The 19,496-nt window shown below is 42.6% G+C and overlaps 1 protein-coding gene across 1 annotated transcript in view; it reads right to left on the bottom strand.

Moving 5' to 3' along the window:
- LOC126413343 (delta-1-pyrroline-5-carboxylate synthase) overlaps positions 1-5,355 on the bottom strand; it is a 204,982-nt gene extending 199,627 nt beyond the window's left edge. Inside the window, exon 1 of the mRNA XM_050083259.1 lies at positions 5,182-5,355. Coding sequence (XP_049939216.1) covers positions 5,182-5,328 — 147 coding nt within the window. The 5' untranslated portion in view covers positions 5,329-5,355. The remainder of the gene's footprint in view (positions 1-5,181) is intronic.
- Between the last annotated feature and the right edge of the window lie 14,141 nt (positions 5,356-19,496).

Below are 19,496 nucleotides of genomic sequence, written 5' to 3'. Positions count from 1 at the left end.
TAGTAGCACATGTCGGAACGAATGACGCCTGCCGCTTGGGTTCTGAGGCCATCCTTGGTTCCTTCCGGCGGCTGGCTGATTTGGTGAAGACAACCAGCATCGCACTCGGAGTGCAAGCTGAGCTTAATATCTGCAGCATAGTGCCCAGAGTCGATCGCGGTCCTCTGGTTTGGAGCCGTGTGGAGGGTCTAAACCAGAGGCTCAGACGACTCTGCGACTATAATGGTTGCAAATTCATCGACCTCCGTTATTGGGTGGAGAACTGTAGGGCCCCCCTAGACAGGTCAGGCGTGCACTACACACCGGAAGCAGCTACTAGGGTAGCAGAGTACGTGTGGCGTGCACACGGGGGTTTTTTAGGTTAGAGGGACCCCCCCTTGGGCGAAACGATAAAATACCTGACGGCTTACCAGAGAGGGCATTATCATCGTTGATAAAGAATGTCCGTCCTCGGAGACCAAAAACAGGAAAAGTTAACGTAATATTGGTAAACTGCAGGAGTATCCAGGGCAAGGTTCCTGAATTAGTATCTCTTATTGAAGGAAATAGTGCGCATATAGTATTAGGAACGGAAAGTTGGTTAAAACCGGAAGTGAACAGTAACGAAATCCTAGACACAGAATGGAATATATACCGCAAGGATAGGATAAACGCCAATGGTGGAGGAGTATTTATAGCAGTAAAGAATTCAATAATATCCAGTGAAGTTATTAGCGAATGCGAATGTGAAATAATCTGGGTTAAGTTAAGTATCAAAGGTGGGTCAGATATGATAGTCGGATGCTTCTATAGACCACCTGCATCAGCAACCGTAGTAGTTGAGCGCCTCAGAGAGAACCTGCAGAACGTCGTGAAGAAGTTTCGTGATCATACTATTGTAATAGGGGGAGACTTCAATCTACCAGGTATAGAATGGGATAGTCACACAATCAGAACTGGAGCCAGGGACAGAGACTCTTGTGACATTATCCTGACTGCCTTGTCCGAGAATTACTTCGAGCAGATAGTTAGAGAACCAACTCGTGAAGCTAACGTTTTAGACCTCATAGCAACAAATAGACCGGAACTTTTCGACTCCGTGAATGTAGAAGAGGGTATCAGTGATCATAAGTCAGTGGTTGCATCAATGACTACAAGTGTAATAAGAAATGCCAAGAAAGGAAGGAAAATATATTTGCTTAACAAGAGTGATAGGGCACAAATCGCAGAATATCTGAGTGACCACCATCAAACGTTCATTTCTGAGGAAGAGGATGTGGAACAAAAATGGAAAAAATTCAGAAACATCGTCCAGTACGCCTTAGATAAGTTCGTACCGACTAAGGTCCAAAGCGAGGGGAAAGATCCACCGTGGTATAACAATCATGTACGAAAGGTACTACGGAAACAAAGAAAGCTTCATCATAGGTTTAAGAGTAGTCGAATCATAGCTGATAAGGAAAAGCTGAACGAAGCGAGAAAGAGCGTAAAGAGAGCAATGAGAGAAGCATTCAACGAATTCGAACATAAAACATTGGCAAACAATCTAAACAAGAACCCTAAAAAGTTTTGGTCATATGTAAAATCGGTAAGCGGATCTAAATCCCCTATTCAGTCACTCGTTGACCACGATGGCACCGAAACAGAGGACGACCGAAGAAAGGCAGAAATACTGAATTCAGTGTTCCGAAACTGTTTCACTGCGGAAAATCGTAACACGGTCCCTGACTTCAGCCGTCGCACGGACGCCAAAATGGAAAATATTGAAATAAACGATATCGGAATTGAAAAACAACTGCTATCACTTAGTAGCGGAAAAGCATCCGGACCAGACGAGATACCCTTAAGATTCTACAGTGATTATGCTAAAGAACTTGCCCCCTTTCTATCAGCAATTTATCGTAGATCGCTGGAAGAACGTAAAGTACCTAGCGACTGGAAGAAAGCGCAGGTCGTTCCCATTTTCAAGAAGGGTCATAAATCAGATGCGAATAATTATAGGCCTATTTCGCTTACGTCAATCTGTTGTAGAATAATGGAACATGTTTTGTGTTCTCGTATTATGACGTTCTTAGATAATACAAATCTCCTTCATCATAACCAACATGGATTCCGCAAACAGAGATCATGTGAAACTCAGCTCGCCCTATTTGCCCAAGAAATTCACAGTGCCGTAGACACTGGCGAGCAGATTGATGCCGTATTCCTGGACTTCAGGAAGGCATTTGATACGGTTCCGCACTTACGTTTAGTGAAAAAAATACGAGCTTACGGAATATCGGACCAGGTTTGTGATTGGATTCAGGATTTCCTAGAAAAAGAACACAACATGTCATTCTTAACGGTACAAAATCTGCAGATGTAGAGGTAATTTCGGGAGTACCGCAGGGAAGCGTGATAGGACCTTTATTGTTTACAATATACATAAATGACTTAGTTGACAACATCGGTAGCTCCGTGAGGCTATTTGCAGATGACACGGTTGTCTACAAGAAAGTAGCAACATCAGAAGACTCGTACGTACTCCAGGAGGACCTGCAGAGGATTAATGCATGGTGCGACAGCTGGCAGCTTTCCCTAAACGTAGATAAATGTAATATAATGCGCATACATAGGGGCAGAAACCCATTCCAGTACGATTATGCCATAGGTGGTAAATCATTGGAAGCGGTAACGACCGTAAAATACTTAGGAGTTACTATCCGGAGCGATCTGAAGTGGAATGATCACATAAAACAAATAGTGGGAAAAGCAGGCGCCAGGTTGAGATTCATAGGAAGAATTCTAAGAAAATGTGACTCATCGACGAAAGAAGTAGCTTACAAAACGCTTGTTCGTCCGATTCTTGAGTATTGCTCATCAGTATGGGACCCTTACCAGGTTGGATTAATAGAAGAGATAGACATGATCCAGCGAAAAGCAGCGCGATTCGTCATGGGGACATTTAGTCAGCGCGAGAGCGTTACGGAGATGCTGAACAAGCTCCAGTGGCGGACACTTCAAGAAAGGCGTTACGCAATACGGAGAGGTTTATTATCGAAATTACGAGAGAGCACATTCCGGGAAGAGATGGGCAACATATTACTACCGCCCACATATATCTCGCGTAATGATCACAACGAAAAGATCCGAGAAATTAGAGCAAATACGGAGACTTACAAGCAGTCGTTCTTTCCACGCACAATTCGTGAATGGAACAGGGAAGGGGGGATCAGATAGTGGTACAATAAGTACCCTCCGCCACACACCGTAAGGTGGCTCGCGGAGTATAGATGTAGATGTAGATGTAGAAGATACTTGGAAATAAATTGTTTTGTGTGTAATGAACAATATCTTGCATACGGTTTAAATAACACAGCCTTCTATGAAATACCAAATGTTTTTAATCCCTTTTTCATACAGCGGGTTTCGGTTTATTTCTTCGTGTATAAATTAAAAAGACGGCATACGGACGTACATTTCATAGTTGGAGAGTACGTCGTTTATGCCGTGATGTATTTGCTTTATTTGTGTTGTGTGATACAGTCTTAAACAATGTTATCATCGCACCTTTAACCTCTTTAGCAACAAAAAAAGGAATGTAGAAGAAGAGTTGCTCCACGAACAAAAAGAAATTATCAACGTGAGGTGTTCCGTTCAAGATGAGAGCTTGAGGCCTGAAATCCGCGAAAGAAAATCGAAATAACACCAGGAAGAAGAAGTGTTGCGTAACCGATTTTGGACTCGTTTTCTGCACCTGGTTCCTTCAAGGGTTCCGGGTACATCGTCGCTAATTGTCACTGGACTCAGTGACAAACGGACCACATATAATTTCGTCTGGAGTAATTTAAGGTTTTGTTTTATTGATTCATTTTTTAAGCCTTGTGACTGGTTTGTTGCCACCCGCCACGAATTCCTCTCTTGTGTCAATCTCTTCATCTCACAGTAGCTCTTTTACCCCACGTTCTCAGTTATTTGCTGGATGTATTACAATCTTTGCCTTCCCTTTTATTTTTTACTCTCTATCCCATGGAAGTTATTCCTTGATGTCTCAATGCATTTCCTACTTCATTTTATCTCATCTTCTCGTTATTGTTTTCCATATGTTCCTTTCTTTGCCGACCCTGCCGAGAACCTCTGATGAGTACAACTAATTTTCAGCATCGTTCTTCAGTACCATATCTCAAATTCTTTGATTCTACTTATACGGTTTTCCCGTAGTTCATAATTCTCGACCATGTAATGCTTGCTCCAAATCTAGATTCTCACAGATTCGTTGCTCAAATTTATAACTATTTTTGATAATTGTAGATTCCTTTGGCTATGAATGCCCTCTTTGCCTGTAGTTGTCTTATTTTCATATCCTCCTTGCTTCGTCCGTCATATGTTATTTGGTTTCCAAGGCAAGAGAATTTCTTATTTTCGTCTACTTAAGATGGTAGAACTACACAAAACAATTTTCTGGAAGGACAGATACGTTTGAACAGGTAACAATATTTGTTTTTCAATCTGGGACCAGTTGGGATTAACGGAGGACACAGAGGAGGTTCAGAGTCCGGGCCATAGCGTCGTAGAAAAGAGCAACAGACTGTATATGGAAATGCTATAGGATTGTCCTGCGTATTAAGGAGACACTTACTCTTAAAATTTTGATATAGTACGTTTCAAGACAAGAGATCAATTCTTTTCTCTCACTTATATTTTGAGTAAAGATCGAGATAGCAAAATTAGAGACTTTATCACTTGCACCATGACGTATGTACAATGATTCTTTTAGTGCATCATTTTGTAAAGTATAAGGGGGAAGAAAACCATATGGATACACTACATAACATCCACACCAAACTATGGCCTTGTATGTACAAGCGTAAGAGTGGATGTAGACTATTATGTAAACATCAAGGTTTGCACTCCGTTTAAAGTAGCCTAGAGCTATGGCAATGCTACACGTATTTAAAAAATGGCAAGCCATCAGTGGATCCGATATCGTTGTACGACTCTAGATGAGCCGATAAGAAGACGACTAGGCTACATAGCTTCCAATGCCATCCGGCTTCTGTGTGCCACTGTGGTGTTCGTTCTAGCACGCAATTTGACGACTTATTTACTTGAAGTGTAATCTCTAGCACGCTATTTGACGACTTGTTTACTTGTAGTGTAATCTCTAGCACTATTTGACGACTTGTTTACTTGAAGTGTGATCATGGCAGTGCGCGTTCGTACCTGCGGCAGGATGAGGCGGGGGGCGACAGTGCGGTGGCCCCTGCGCGCCATGGCGTGGGTGGCTGCGGGGGCGGGGTTGGAGGCGTGGGTGGGGGCGGAGGCCCGCAGGCCGCCGGTGGCCGTGACCGCTCTCGCCGCTCTCCACATGGTGTCGCTGCTGTCTCTGGCTGACGACTGGCCGCTGGCTGACCCACTGCTGGACTCTGCGCCCCGGCGCCGCTTTTGTAGCGCAGACCCTTGAGCCGCGCTCGCTTATCAACGGCCGCACCGACCACTCACGGACGGACTCGGCCACTCTTCCTGCTTTCGAAAGATGACACCACGATTCCCGTCCACTGCCAGATGTGTATTCTTCATCCAGTACACTCCACACCGAAGACGTGTGGATTGAGTCCATATACATCCTGGGTACGCCTTACATTCCAATAACAGATTTCAGAATTTCTCTCTCTCTCACCAGGATGAAAATCAGCTTGTATCGTCACGTGTCTACTGGCCATTTCTGAGAGTATTCCTCTCCTTCAGATTCTTGAAACATCTGAAAATTATTGTAGAAATCAATCAGTCTTTTTCCTTTATTATTTCTACCACCGAACCTAAATTCTCTAATAACTTACATTCCTTCCTCTACTACAGTGTTCCAATTCCACTCACTATTAGACTCCAGTCTCCCTTTATATGATCATTAGCCGGTTAATATCTTCATATAGCTCCTCTGTCTCCTCATCTTCTCCTTGAGGCGTTGTCATGTACACATCTACGTCTACATGTAAAATCTGGAAGCCACTTGAAGTGCATGGCAGAGGCTACGCCTCACTGTAACAATTATTACGGTTGTCTTCTGTTCCACTCACGAAATGAGCGCGGGAAGAATGATTGTTTAAATCACTCGGTGTGTGCTGTAATTTAATCTTGTCGTCACGATCCCTACCGGAGCGATACGTAGGGAGTTGTGGCATTCTCCTAGAATCATCATTTAAAACCGCTTGTTGAAACTTAGTAAGTGGGCTTTCTCGATATGGGTTACCTCTATCTTCAACAATCAGCTAGTTCAGTTTCTTCAGCATCTCTATGGCACCCTCCCATGGATAAAAAGTAAGTGACCATTCGTGCTGCCCTTCTCTGTATACATGCAATATCCCTTGTTAGTTGCCGGCCGGAGTGGCCGACCGGTTCTAGGCGCTTCAGTCTGGAACCGCACGACCGCTACGGTCGCAGGTTCGAAACCTGCCTCGGGCATGGATGTGTGTGATATCTTTAAGTTAGTCAGGTTTAACTAGTTTTAAGTTCTAGGGGACCGATGACCTCAGATGTTAAGTCCCATAGTGCTCAGAGCCATTTGAACCATCCCTTGTTAGTTCTACTTAGTAAGTGTCCCACACACTTAATAAAAATTCTAAACTGTTGTTGATAATGGTTTGCTGCCACTAAATTACTCACCGTAACTCACTGTCTGCCCTACCACCCTCTTCACAACGTATGCTACAAGTTCTTTATTTTCAAGGATAGGATTCATTATGAACAGGTAGGTAGGGCAGAAAATAGTAAACAGTTCACTGATAAGATTTCTCTCATCAGAATGGACACGAAACGAAAACAATAGCTCAGATACAATACACAATTGAAGTAAAATAATCTAACAGGCGCAGAATGAGAAATAAAATTAGACCAAAGAGGCAAAAGTAATGAAAAGTAGGGGGAATGAGAATAACAATAATTCTGGACGACGAAGTATAAAGACTGAACGAATTCTGCTACCTTGGAAGCAGCTCTTACCTAGACCACGAAGTATACAGACTGAACGAATTCTGCTACCTTGCAAGCAGCTCACGCAGTCCTGGACCACGAAGTATACAGACGAAGGAATTCTGCTACATTGGAAGCAGCTCACTCATTCCTGGACAACGAAGAATACAGACTGAACGAATTCTGCTACCTTGGAAGCAGCTCTTACCTGGACCACGAAGTATACAGACTGAACGAATTCTGCTACCTTGGAAGCAGCTCAAGCATTCCTAGACGAAAGAAGCGTACTAGTATCAAATATCGAGCTTAATCTGCAGCAGTAATTTCTGAGACTAAGTTTGCAGCACCGCACTGTATGGAAGTGACCTGTGGACTGAGGGGTAACCGGCAAAAAAGAGAATCGATGCGTTTGAAATGTGACGTTGTTTAAGGATGCTCGAATTTGGATGGACTGACAAGAAATGATGAGGTCTCCGCAGAATCGGCGAAGATAGGTACATGTGGAGAACACTTCCAGGATACGAGAGGGAGCCGCAGAGGGTAAAACTGAGGGCAAGAAGCAGATTATAACACATCCAACAAATAATTGAAGACGTTCGGTGCAAATGCTACTCTAAAATGACGAGGCTGGCCACAGGAGAAGAGGTCGTGGTGGCCCACGTTGAACCAGCTAGAAATATAAGGCTTCAGCTCCAGTGTTCAAGTAAGCGTTAAGAGGGTCTGTAGGTAAATAACCATGCCGTCATGAACGTCGGAAGAGCTAAAGTACAGCATAGCTCTTAATGAATTTGTTATATGGAGAGCAATCAGAAAGTTTCCGTTCGAAGGCTGCACAGGCAAGAATATGTTTGCCGATCAGACAATATCGCCTTGAACACTGAGGCAATCATCCCAACGACGCACCAGGTTGAAGATAGCCGTTTGGTAAAACACCGTGTTTTGTTGCGTGAAGAGGTTCATAACTGCCTGCTGCACATCCTCATCCGATAAGAAGCGTCACTCCCTTCAAGGCATCTTTTAAGGGACCGAAGACGTGACAATCGCATCGGGAGAGATCGGGACTGTAGGCAGGTGCTCGAGTGTCTCCCCTGAGTTGGTCCTTAATGGATGAGGCTGACCTCCCAGATCGACCGGCGGCTTGTGTCGATCCGCGACCACAACGAGACTTGGCGCACCATTCAACAACGGTGGCTTTCGACGGACACATCGTCAGAAACAGATTCTTCCTTTTCCAATGGATGTCTACCAGTGTTTGATCTTCGGCAACCAAGAAAAAAATAACAGTCTATTGGTCCAGTTTGTACGCATTTGGTACATGCCTACCTGTCGGTGCTTATGTACCTGCATCGGAGTCAGACTCCGTTGCATATAGACTACACCTCCAGTCAATGCTCTCTTCTGAATGTACAATTCGTCCGTATTAATTCAAGATCATTCATAACAGAAAAACCTTGGGGCATGGTGTTGCAAGTTTGTTTCGCTTGTTGAGCAGGTTGTCCACGTACTTTTACGGTATTGCAGACTGTATCAGATGGAGTTCCAGCGTGTCCTCACATGGTTAATTGAGAACAGATCAGACTGTTGCGCCAGCTGGAGTTGTTTGGCGAGTGCGCAACGCAAGAAGTGTGTGCACGGACACTGACTCACTGCGCGGGAGAACACGTCTCTCACGACGGTGGTCTTAATCAAGCGGCGTCATTGGTTAAAGATCATTAGTTTTAGGTGATAAACCGCGCAATTCACAGATTTTTCGTCAGGTTTCAGTTATTTTCAAAGAATTCTTCTAATCTTGTTACCAAATGAACTTCTAACGAACGTTATAATTCATTTCGCAGTAAACTGCAATTCGTGAACCGCGTAAAACGATAAAGTAACATAACAGGCTCACTTAAAACGATGGTCGACTACTCTGGCACGCATATTCCCGGAGAAGTATTTCAGTAAATATTTTTCCGGAATGGCGAGAGTATTTTAGCCTCACAACCGATGTGCGTTACAAGTGCCTTTGACGTGATTAGAAGTGAAAATAGCTTCAAAGTGAACAATGTGAGCGGAATTAACCGGCAACTGGCATTTGAATCTCTACTACATTCCGCCGGTTTTTGGTATGCTTTAAGTGCGGAAGAGCGATACGCAACGAAATTTCGTGTGTGCTTGTCGTAGGACTCTTGTCAACCGACAAGACGGCGTCTACATAATACACAATTTTTTTGTATTTGCTCTTTTGAAACATTGTGAGTAATGAGAACGCACCACAGTTTGTTGTTTTGCGGTTATAAGCTGTTTACAACATTTTCCACTAGCAGCAACAGCATTTTCTTCACAAAACTTGTAAACAAATTCCATGTCGGCATATCTGGCAATCTTTAAATACTTCTACTGTCACAGACTGACGGGAACTGTAATCTGTTCCTACAAAACCTCCCTCAATGAGATTAGAGTGAATAGATCTGAATACCAAGTTTATGGCACTAACGAAATCATTCAACCATTTATCGTCGGTTATATTTGTAGATAACAGTAACTTACGTTCCTCTCTATTTCAAGTCGCTTACCTTCTTCATATACGTTGAAGATGGGTTTATCAACCACTGTCACAAATAAATCTATTCAGAATTCCTGGTTTTACGACATACGAGGAGGAGATAACAGAAAGAAAAAGAAGAAACGAATTACGTAGAAGTTAATTAATGGAATATAAACTCAACAGGAGATGTACAATCAATATTGTATGACACAAATTATTAAGGTTGCAAACCTATAATTCAACCAGCTGAAGGAAAAATAACTACCTCATAATGCGAAAAAGGAGAAAATCTCTAATGCTAAAATGTTTCAAATAACTTATTCTACTGGCAGCACATTATTTATAAAATACTCATCGAACCGACTCTTGGTGTGGTTTTCTGTCATAGCCAGTTGCCAATGTGGATTATCGGTGGAGACTGAGATGATTCAGAGAAGCTTCTTTACATATCTGTTTAAGAAGAGCGAAGAAAACTTCACTAAAAAGCACTACAAGAATTACGTAGAGCAATCCGTAAAGACTATCAAAACACAGCGGGTGTATGTTTCAGGTCGTCAGAACACAGCTTAACGGAAGAACTTCGAGCTTATGCAGAGTGAACGTTAATAAAACCGACAAACTGCATGGACAGATTCCTAACTGGAAATGGAGGAAAAAAAAATTTAAGAACATGTGTCCGGAAATGAACGGTGTGCGTGCCACGACATCAGATCGTCCTGGATCACAGTACAGATCTGCATCACATCTAAGTCGCTGTTCAGCGTGGCTTCCATGGATTTGCAGGTGATAGGGATAGTAGTGGTTGTCATGGAGGAACCATATAATCTTACTTTGGCTTACAATATGTTGACGGGCCACTTGCCTGGGGCTTGTATGAGGGTTGGAACTCAAATAGTGGCAACTATTTATTCACAACCGATACAAAAGAGTTACATGTTTGCACCTCCTACTGTCCTTCAAAGTAATCACCAGCGTCGTGTAGAACCCGTTGCCAGGGATGTGGAAGGCTTAGTATACCGTTAGCAGAGCCTGTTCTGTTGATGGTGCGAATGAAGGGGGTCTACTGGCTGACGAATCTCTGGAGCAGTTCTAAGGCGAATGCCACGAAGTGGTCCCTTCATCTTCAGTATCAAATCAAAGTCACAAGGACTTAAGTCCGGGGAGTATGGTGGATGGTACAGTACCTCCCAGTCCCATCGACAGAACAGAGCAGCCACATCTTGGGCTGTATGCGCCCGCGCATTGTCTGTGTTGTGCAGAAAGTGTCGCCACTTCCTTCGCAAAACTACACTCCTGGAAATTGAAATAAGAACACCGTGAATTCATTGTCCCAGGAAGGGGAAACTTTATTGACACATTCCTGGGGTCAGATACATCACATGATCACACTGACAGAACCACAGGCACATAGACACAGGCAACAGAGCATGCACAATGTCAGCACTAGTACAGTGTATATCCACCTTTCGCAGCAATGCAGGCTGCTATTCTCCCATGGAGACGATCGTAGAGATGCTGGATGTAGTCCTGTGGAACGGCTTGCCATGCCATTTCCACCTGGCGCCTCAGTTGGACCAGCGTTCGTGCTGAACGTGCAGACCGCGTGAGACGACGCTTCATCCAGTCCCAAACATGCTCAATGGGGGACAGATCCGGAGATCTTGCTGGCCAGGGTAGTTGACTTACACCTTCTAGAGCACGTTGGGTGGCACAGGATACATGCGGACGTGCATTGTCCTGTTGGAACAGCAAGTTCCCTTGCCGGTCTAGGAATGGTAGAACGATGGATTCGATGACGGTTTGGATGTACCGTGCACTATTCAGTGTCCCCTCGACGATCACCAGTGGTGTACGGCCAGTGTAGGAGATCGCTCCCCACACCATGATGCCGGGTGTTGGCCCTGTGTGCCTCGGTCGTATGCAGTCCTGATTGTGGCGCTCACCTGCACGGCGCCAAACACGCATACGACCATCATTGGCACCAAGGCAGAAGCGACTCTCATCGCTGAAGACGACACGTCTCCATTCGTCCCTCCATTCACGCCTGTCACGACACCACTGGAGGCGGGCTGCACGATGTTGGGGCGTGAGCGGAAGACGGCCTAACGGTGTGCGAGACCGTAGCCGAGCTTCATGGAGACGGTTGCGAATGGTCCTCGCCGATACCCCAGGAGCAACAGTGTCCCTAATTTGCTGGGAAGTGGCGGTGAGGTCCCCTACGGCACTGCGTAGGATCCTACGGTCTTGGCGTGCATCCGTGCGTCGCTGCGGTCCGGTCCCAGGTCGACGGGCACGTGCACCTTCCGCCGACCACTGGCGACAACATCGATGTACTGTGGAGACCTCACGCCCCACGTGTTGAGCAATTCGGCGGTACGTCCACCCGGCCTCCCGCATGCCCACTATACGCCCTCGCTCAAAGTCCGTCAACTGCACATACGGTTCACGTCCACGCTGTCGCGGCATGCTACCAGTGTTAAAGACTGCGATGGAGCTCCGTATGCCACGGCAAACTGGCTGACACTGACGGCGGCGGTGCACAAATGCTGCGCAGCTAGCGCCATTCGACGGCCAACACCGCGGTTCGTGGTGTGTCCGCAGTGCCGTGCGTGTGATCATTGCTTGTACAGCCCTCTCGCAGTGTCCGGAGCAAGTATGGTGGGTCTGACACACCGGTGTCAATGTGTTCTTTTTTCAATTTCCAGGAGTGTAGTCGCAGGTGATGCTCCAAAAACGAACGGTAATACTGTGCAGTGACGGTCTGCCGTGGAGGAACGTAATGCGTTAGGATAACACCATCACATATACTTACATGGATATGCTGTCTGTTCTTTCGGACATGTCCGAAAGAATAGACACCATATCCATATAAGTATATAGTTCTGGCAATACCGGCCATGACCTTCTTTTGTGCGGATGCACACATATTCCCCGAACTCCTACGGGACTTGGTAAGAATGTCTTCCACGAGTAATGAGTGTGTTGGGGTGGGACACTACGAATGTAGTGTGTGGACCCACAAGGTGAGAATGTGGGTCTCGAGGGAGGCGTGCGCGAGATCGTCCCTGCAGTCGCAATATTCTCCGTGCCCTCCGTGGATCAGATGGGTAGAGCGTCTGCCATGTAAGCAGGAGATCCCGGGTTCGAGTCGGGGTACCTGTCCCCGTCGATATATATCAGCGCCCCTCAGCAGCTGGAGGTATTAATATAATTCTAACACCATCATAGTCGTACACGAGAATCACCATAACTTTAGACCGCTCCATTCGCACCATTAACTGAACAGGCTCTGCTAACGGTGTACTACGCCTTCCACGTCGCTGGCAGAGGGTTTTACGCTGTTGACTAGTTTGAAGGACAGTGGTGCAAACATGTAGCTCTTTTGTTGTTGTGAATAAATAGTTGGCGCTATTTAAGTTACAACCCTCGTATTTTGGTTTGACTCAATATCCTGTAGTACCCGGTCCTCCAAATCTGGTGTACACTCAGTCCACCGCCTCCCTAAACGTTCGTCTGTCTGTCTGGAAGTACCCGTCAACACACAAAAGCCCAAAAAAGGCTTGAAATATTGCGTGATGTGGTTTGTGTCTGTGAGTGTACTTGTTTTGATATAGTCATACTGCCTCTCGACCGTTTCCATCTCAGCTTGTTCCCGACATGAATACCGTACAATTCTGCTGCTTGCAGTACGGTGCGCTAGTCACACAAACTGCAACACACAACGAACACACGGCACTTGGTCGGACGAACTTTCATTCCTCAACACCATCTATCATGTCAACGATGCTTTCCGGACACCTGTTCATAGGACCTTTTTTCCTCAATTTCCAGTTAGCAATCCGTACCTACGGTTTGTCGGTTTTATTACTGTTCACCCTGCATAGGCGCTAACAGTCATTCTTTCTTGCCACGCACCCTGTGCGAACGTAATAAGTGGTTATGGTGGGGGTGGGGGAAGTTGGAATGAGACTGTGTCTTCCTGTAAACAGCATACAGTGGTCTGTGGAAGATAAATGTCAGTCGACATACCCGTTTTCACACTTACTATCGGTTTGTTCTGCAACGCGAAAGGAGAACAAAGGAGTAGTCCCATTAGCAGACGCACTTAGTTTGTGAAAAACCTTACTCTTGAAATCAGAAAATCCAATTTCCTTTGAAGAATATAATGTTACTCAATTCTTCTGTTCCGGTAAGTTTATCTGACGATATCAGACAGACTTATCTCTGAAGGACTTGATAGCTTCTGTCCTTCCAAGATTACCTATCACACACGCAATAACGTTGCTATCTTCGTATTTCCCACTCTTGGTGATATTACGTTTACTAGAGTTATTGTACCATTTCTGCCTCAGCGGAGTAGCTCATTACGAAGTAGCCTAAGTACTTTAAGTCTAGGTTTATCTCTTTCCGATTAATTTAAGTTATTTAATATTTTACATACAAAGTTCTGTTTCCCATTTATATCAAGGTCGATAGACCTACTTGTAACTAATTTGTCCCAAGAGTCTTGATGTAGCATTATTCTGCTTTTCCTTATACTCTGCTTCTTGTGTTTTCTTTTTTTATAGCAGGAGGTGATACGCCTTCTGCTTTCACTTTACGGTTTCTCCAGTTTCTATATTCAATATTTTTAGCCCTATTCTCCTTAACTTTTTCTTCTTACCAACTGCTTCTGTAGCTACTCTTGTAACCTCCCCACACGTAATTCTAATTAAATGAAAATTTGAAATAGAGCCAAGTGCAACTTCCCAACAAAATAATGTTTAATAAAAAATGTGAAATGGAACCATGTGTAAACTCCCTACAAAAATTAAGGAATGAAAATTGACCATAAACCAAGAACAATATTGATTAAATAATGAACCATGAACCGAATGTAACATCTCAACAGAAATAATAATATCTCGTTAATTTTATAAGGACAGCAGCGCTGACCTTCGGCCCCGTATTCTGAATAAAAGGCAAAAATTCTTACCTCAATAAAAAAACTGCATCTATATCTGCTCTTATTTATCGACACAGCTTCGTGCAATGCTGGCACATATTAAATTTTGATTCTTGGAGGAAATGCATAGGAAATATTCTTTAAATTGAAATGAATGTTTTTCTTTAAAAGAGTTACTTTGTTGTTGTTGTTGTGGTCTTCAGTCCTGAGACTGGTTTGATGCAGCTCTCGATGCTACTCTATCCTGTGCAAGCTTTTTCATCTCCCAGTACCTACTGCAACCCACATCCTTCTGAATCTGCTTAGTGTATTCATCTCTTGGTCTCCCTCTACGATTTTTACCCTCCACGCTGCCCTCCAATACTAAATTGGTGATCCCTTGATGCCTCAGAACATGTCCTACCAACCGATCCCTTCTTCTGGTCAAGTTGTGCCACAAACTTCCCTTCTCCCCAATCCTATTCAATACTTTCCCATTAGTTATGTGATCTACCCATCTAATCTTCAGCATTCTTCTGTAGCACCACATTTCGAAAGCTTCTATTCTCTTCTTGTCCAAACTATTTATCGTCCATGTTTCACTTCCATACATGGCTACACTCCATACGAATACTTTCAGAAATGACTTCTTGACACTTAAATCAATACTGAATGTTAACAAATTTCTCTTCTTCAGAAACGCTTTCCTTGCCATTGCCAGCCTACATTTTATATCCTCTCTACTTCGACCATCATCAGTTATTTTGCTCCCCAAATAGCAAAACTCCTTTACTACTTTAAGTGCCTCATTTCCTAATCTAATTCCCTCAGCATCACCCGACTTAATTAGACTACATTCCATTATCCTGGTTTTGCTTTTGTTGATGTTCATCTTATATCCTCCTTTCAAGACACTGTCCATTCCATTCAACTGCTCTTCCAAGTCCTTTGCTGTCTCTGACATACTTACAATGTCATCGGCGAACCTCAAAGTTTTTATTTCTTCTCCATGAATTTTAATACCTACTCCGAATTTTTCTTTTGTTTCCTTTACTGCTTGCTCAATATACAGATTGAACAACATCGGGGAGAGGCTACAACCCTGTCTTACTCCCTTCCCAACCACTGCTTCCCTTTCATGTCCCTCGACTCTTATAATTGCCATCTGGTTTCTGTACAAATTGTAAATAGCCTTTCGCTACCTATATTTTACCCCTGCCACCTTTAGAATTTGAAAGAGAGTATTCCAGTCAACGCTGTCAAAAGCTTTCTCTAAGTCTACAAATGCTAGAAACGTAGGTTTGCCTTTCCTTAATCTTTCTTCTAAGATAAGTCGTAAGGTCAGTATTGCCTCACGTGTTCCAGTGTTTCTACGGAATCCAAACTGATCTTCCCCGAGGTTGGCTTCTACTAGCTTTTCCATTCGTCTGTAAAGAATTCGTGTTAGTATTTTGCAGCTGTGACTTATTAAACTGATAGTTCAGTAATTTTCACATCTGTCAACACCTGTTTTTATACTTTATACCTGTTACTTTAAAAAAAAAATTATTGTTGCGGCATTTTTTGAACAAATTTATTACAATTAACATACATTATTAGATGTGCGCAATGCTGCGTCTTTACCTTCTACAACAATACATCTCGTCCCGAATCGTGACCAGAGTCGCGAGAAGAACACGCCGCCGACGCATGCCGACTTCTGCTCAGTACAACCGTCCACTGGCTACTACTGTCGACTGACTACTCCCGCAGACTGAGTACAACTGTTCCTGCCGACTCGCTACACGCAACTACTTAGCACTGTCGTCTCGCGCGGTCAAGCGCAGACTAGCAGCAATAAATAACTCTCTGGTCAGAGATCCTGTCATGCCCCGCTATCGCTGGTAATGAATACATACGTGTTTCATAACCCTCCACCTGGGGGGGGGGGGGGGGGGCAAAAATTTGGCAGTGATGGTGAGTCATTTGGACTTGCCATGAGCAACAATTTTTTTTTTTTAACTAACTAACTTTACAATCACAGAATATACAGATATATAGGTGTAGAACATGAAGTAAATATAGTGCACATGCACCGAGTACAGAACATATCAGATAATGATAAAATATATATACAATGAGTACAAAACAAATTAATAAATGACATAAGTGCACATGCACTGTAGTTCAGAACATATCAGCAAATCAAAAAATGTATAGGTCATGAATACAAAACATGTTAGCAAAAATGATTTTCACTACGTTACAAGAATTAGGATAGGAAAGGGAAGGATTGCATCATGGTTGTAGCACTTTAGGTTGCACGCAGATGCACTGAAAGTCCATATCTTTCTACAGAAGCACAACACCAAGTGAGACAGTCTGAAGTTCTTTTCCCAGAAGTATTAATCAGCGTAGCCAAGACACTGAAATGTCTTAGTAATATTCCATGTTATCTCTTTGGTGGTACATTAGGTACACCAAACAGTGGGACCATAATAGCATCTCCATCGCTCACGGTGGTGGACAGCATGTCGTGTCAACACCACGTTTTTGTAAGGTACACCAACGCAGAATTAGTGCAAAAACCAAATATAGTGCTCCATGATCATGAGGATATACAGGACAAACGGATATTGCAGTAATTTCAGGTAATTAGGTCAGAAGGTGAAAGACATTAAGTCACATAATAGTCATCACTGAGAATTACACTAATAGTTGGTGGCACTCATTGCCCAGTTATTGAACATTTCTGTACCATGTATGTAGTATTACAGAATAATGTTCATGTGTTGTTTTACAGAGAACATTGGCACTCATTGCCTAATTATAAACCATCAGACGTCATCATTGAAAACAAGAGCTAATAAATGACATAGTATTACAGAATAATGTACATAAATCGTTTTACAGAGAACATTGGCACTCACTGCCTAATTACAAACCATCAGAAGTCATCATTGAAAACAGGAGCTAATAAATGACATAGCATTACATAATAATGTTCATGAGTCGTTTTACAGAGAACATTGGCACTCATTGTCTAATTATAAACCATCAGAAGTCATCATTGAAAACAGGAGCTAATAAATGACATAGTATTACAGAATAATGTTCATGAGTCGTTTTACAGAGAACATTGGCACTCATTGTCTAAGTATAAAGCATTATATATATATATATATATATATATATATATATATATATATATATATATATATATATATATATTCAGCAATGCATTGCGTTAGGTAATTACTGAAGAATGAAAATATTTGCTTTTGAGTTTTTGCTGCAAATGAAGATGTGTAACATCATTCGTCATGAGTCAGCTGTAGCAAGATTATGAAACAAGTAGAGTATATGTAATCACATTCATAAATGACATAGGTTTAATGAACAACTGCTTATAGCACATTAATTTCATAAATAATTTCTCCTGCAAAATACAAAAATGGATTGTTGTTGTTGTTGTGGTCTTCAGTCCTGAGACTGGTTTGATGCAGCTCTCCATGCTACTCTATCCTGTGCAAGCTTTTTCATCTCCCAGTACCTACTGCAACCCACATCCTTCTGAATCTGCTTAGTGTATTCATCTCTTGGTCTCCCTCTCCGATTTTTACCCTCCACGCTGCCCTCCAATACTAAATTGGTGATCCCTTGATGCCTCAGAACATGTCCTACCAACCGATCCCTTCTTCTGGTCAAGTTGTGCCACAAACTTCCCTTCTCCCCAATCCTATTCAATACTTCCTCATTAGTTATGTGATCTACCCATCTAATCTTCAGCATTCTTCTGTAGCACCACATTTCGAAAGCTTCTATTCTCTTCTTGTCCAAACTATTTATCGTCCATGTTTCACTTCCATACATGGCTATATATATATATATTTCAGCAATGCATTGCGTTGGGTAATTACTGAAGAATGAAAATATTTGCTTTTGAGTTGTTGCTGCAAATGAAGATGTGTAACGTCATTCGTCATGAGTCAGCTGTAGCAAGATTATGAAACAAGTAGAGTATATGTAATCACATTCATAAATGACATAGGTTTAATGAACAACTGCTTATAGCACATTAATTTCATAAATAATTTCTCCTGCAAAATACAAAAATGGATTGTTGTTGTTGTTGTGGTCTTCAGTCCTGAGACTGGTTTGATGCAGCTCTCCATGCTACTCTATCCTGTGCAAGCTTTTCCATCTCCCAGTACCTACTGCAACCTACATCCTTCTGAATCTGCTTAGTGTATTCATCTCTTGGTCTCCCTCTACGATTTTTACCCTCCACGCTGCCCTCCAATACTAAATTGGTGATCCCTTGATGCCTCAGAACATGTCCTACCAACCGATCCCTTCTTCTGGGATTATTAAACTGAAAGAAGAAACGCATTTTTTTGCTGAAAAGTAGTGAACTTCGAATTAACAGGTAGTGAAATGTGCATTAAAGAAAATGTGTTCCCTAGCTGTCCTTTCCAAAACCTTCAGTCATCATACTATGCAATATAACACATACTGTCAAAACGAACTGCAACAAATACTTAAATAACTACATAACATCTCTTAAGTAACAGCAAATATATAAACTTCATCATTATTTTCATCTGCAAAGAAAAACTTCATTATCCATATCACCATAACTCCATTAGTATCATCACCTGTAAAGAAAAACTTCATTATCCATAGTAGCATATTCTTCATCATTATTCATCACATCATTATCATCTGCAAAAAAAGTCACTTCATTACTCATTACACAACTATTCCTTATTTCTGGCATATTTCATCACTAAAACTAAGATGTGTAGTTCTGTCTGACAGCCTGCATCAATCGCCTTGTATTTTGAAAGAAAAAAATTAGTTAAGACTGCTATTCTACAATGTGTATAGTATATTCTTGTGCTTGTTAATCCTGATCCAGTTACTTTTCCTCATGAGGCCTTTTTTTTTTGTTTTTTGCATCTTCTTTCGTTCATTCCGAAGGTGAAATTCCCATTTCTGTTTAATTTATTTCTTTTACACGTTATTTCTTTCTGAAAATGATGAACAAAGATTAATGTCTTGCATTTAATTCATATACTCATTAAATAAAAACTGGTTTATAGTAACATAATTGAGCATACAGCATAGCATGACAGA

Source organism: Schistocerca serialis, chromosome 1 (assembly GCF_023864345.2).
Source record: "Schistocerca serialis cubense isolate TAMUIC-IGC-003099 chromosome 1, iqSchSeri2.2, whole genome shotgun sequence".
NCBI classification, from domain to species: Eukaryota; Metazoa; Arthropoda; class Insecta; order Orthoptera; family Acrididae; genus Schistocerca; species Schistocerca serialis.
The sequence above is the reverse complement of the archived record's forward strand: the minus strand, read 5'-3'. Positions and strand labels throughout refer to the sequence as shown.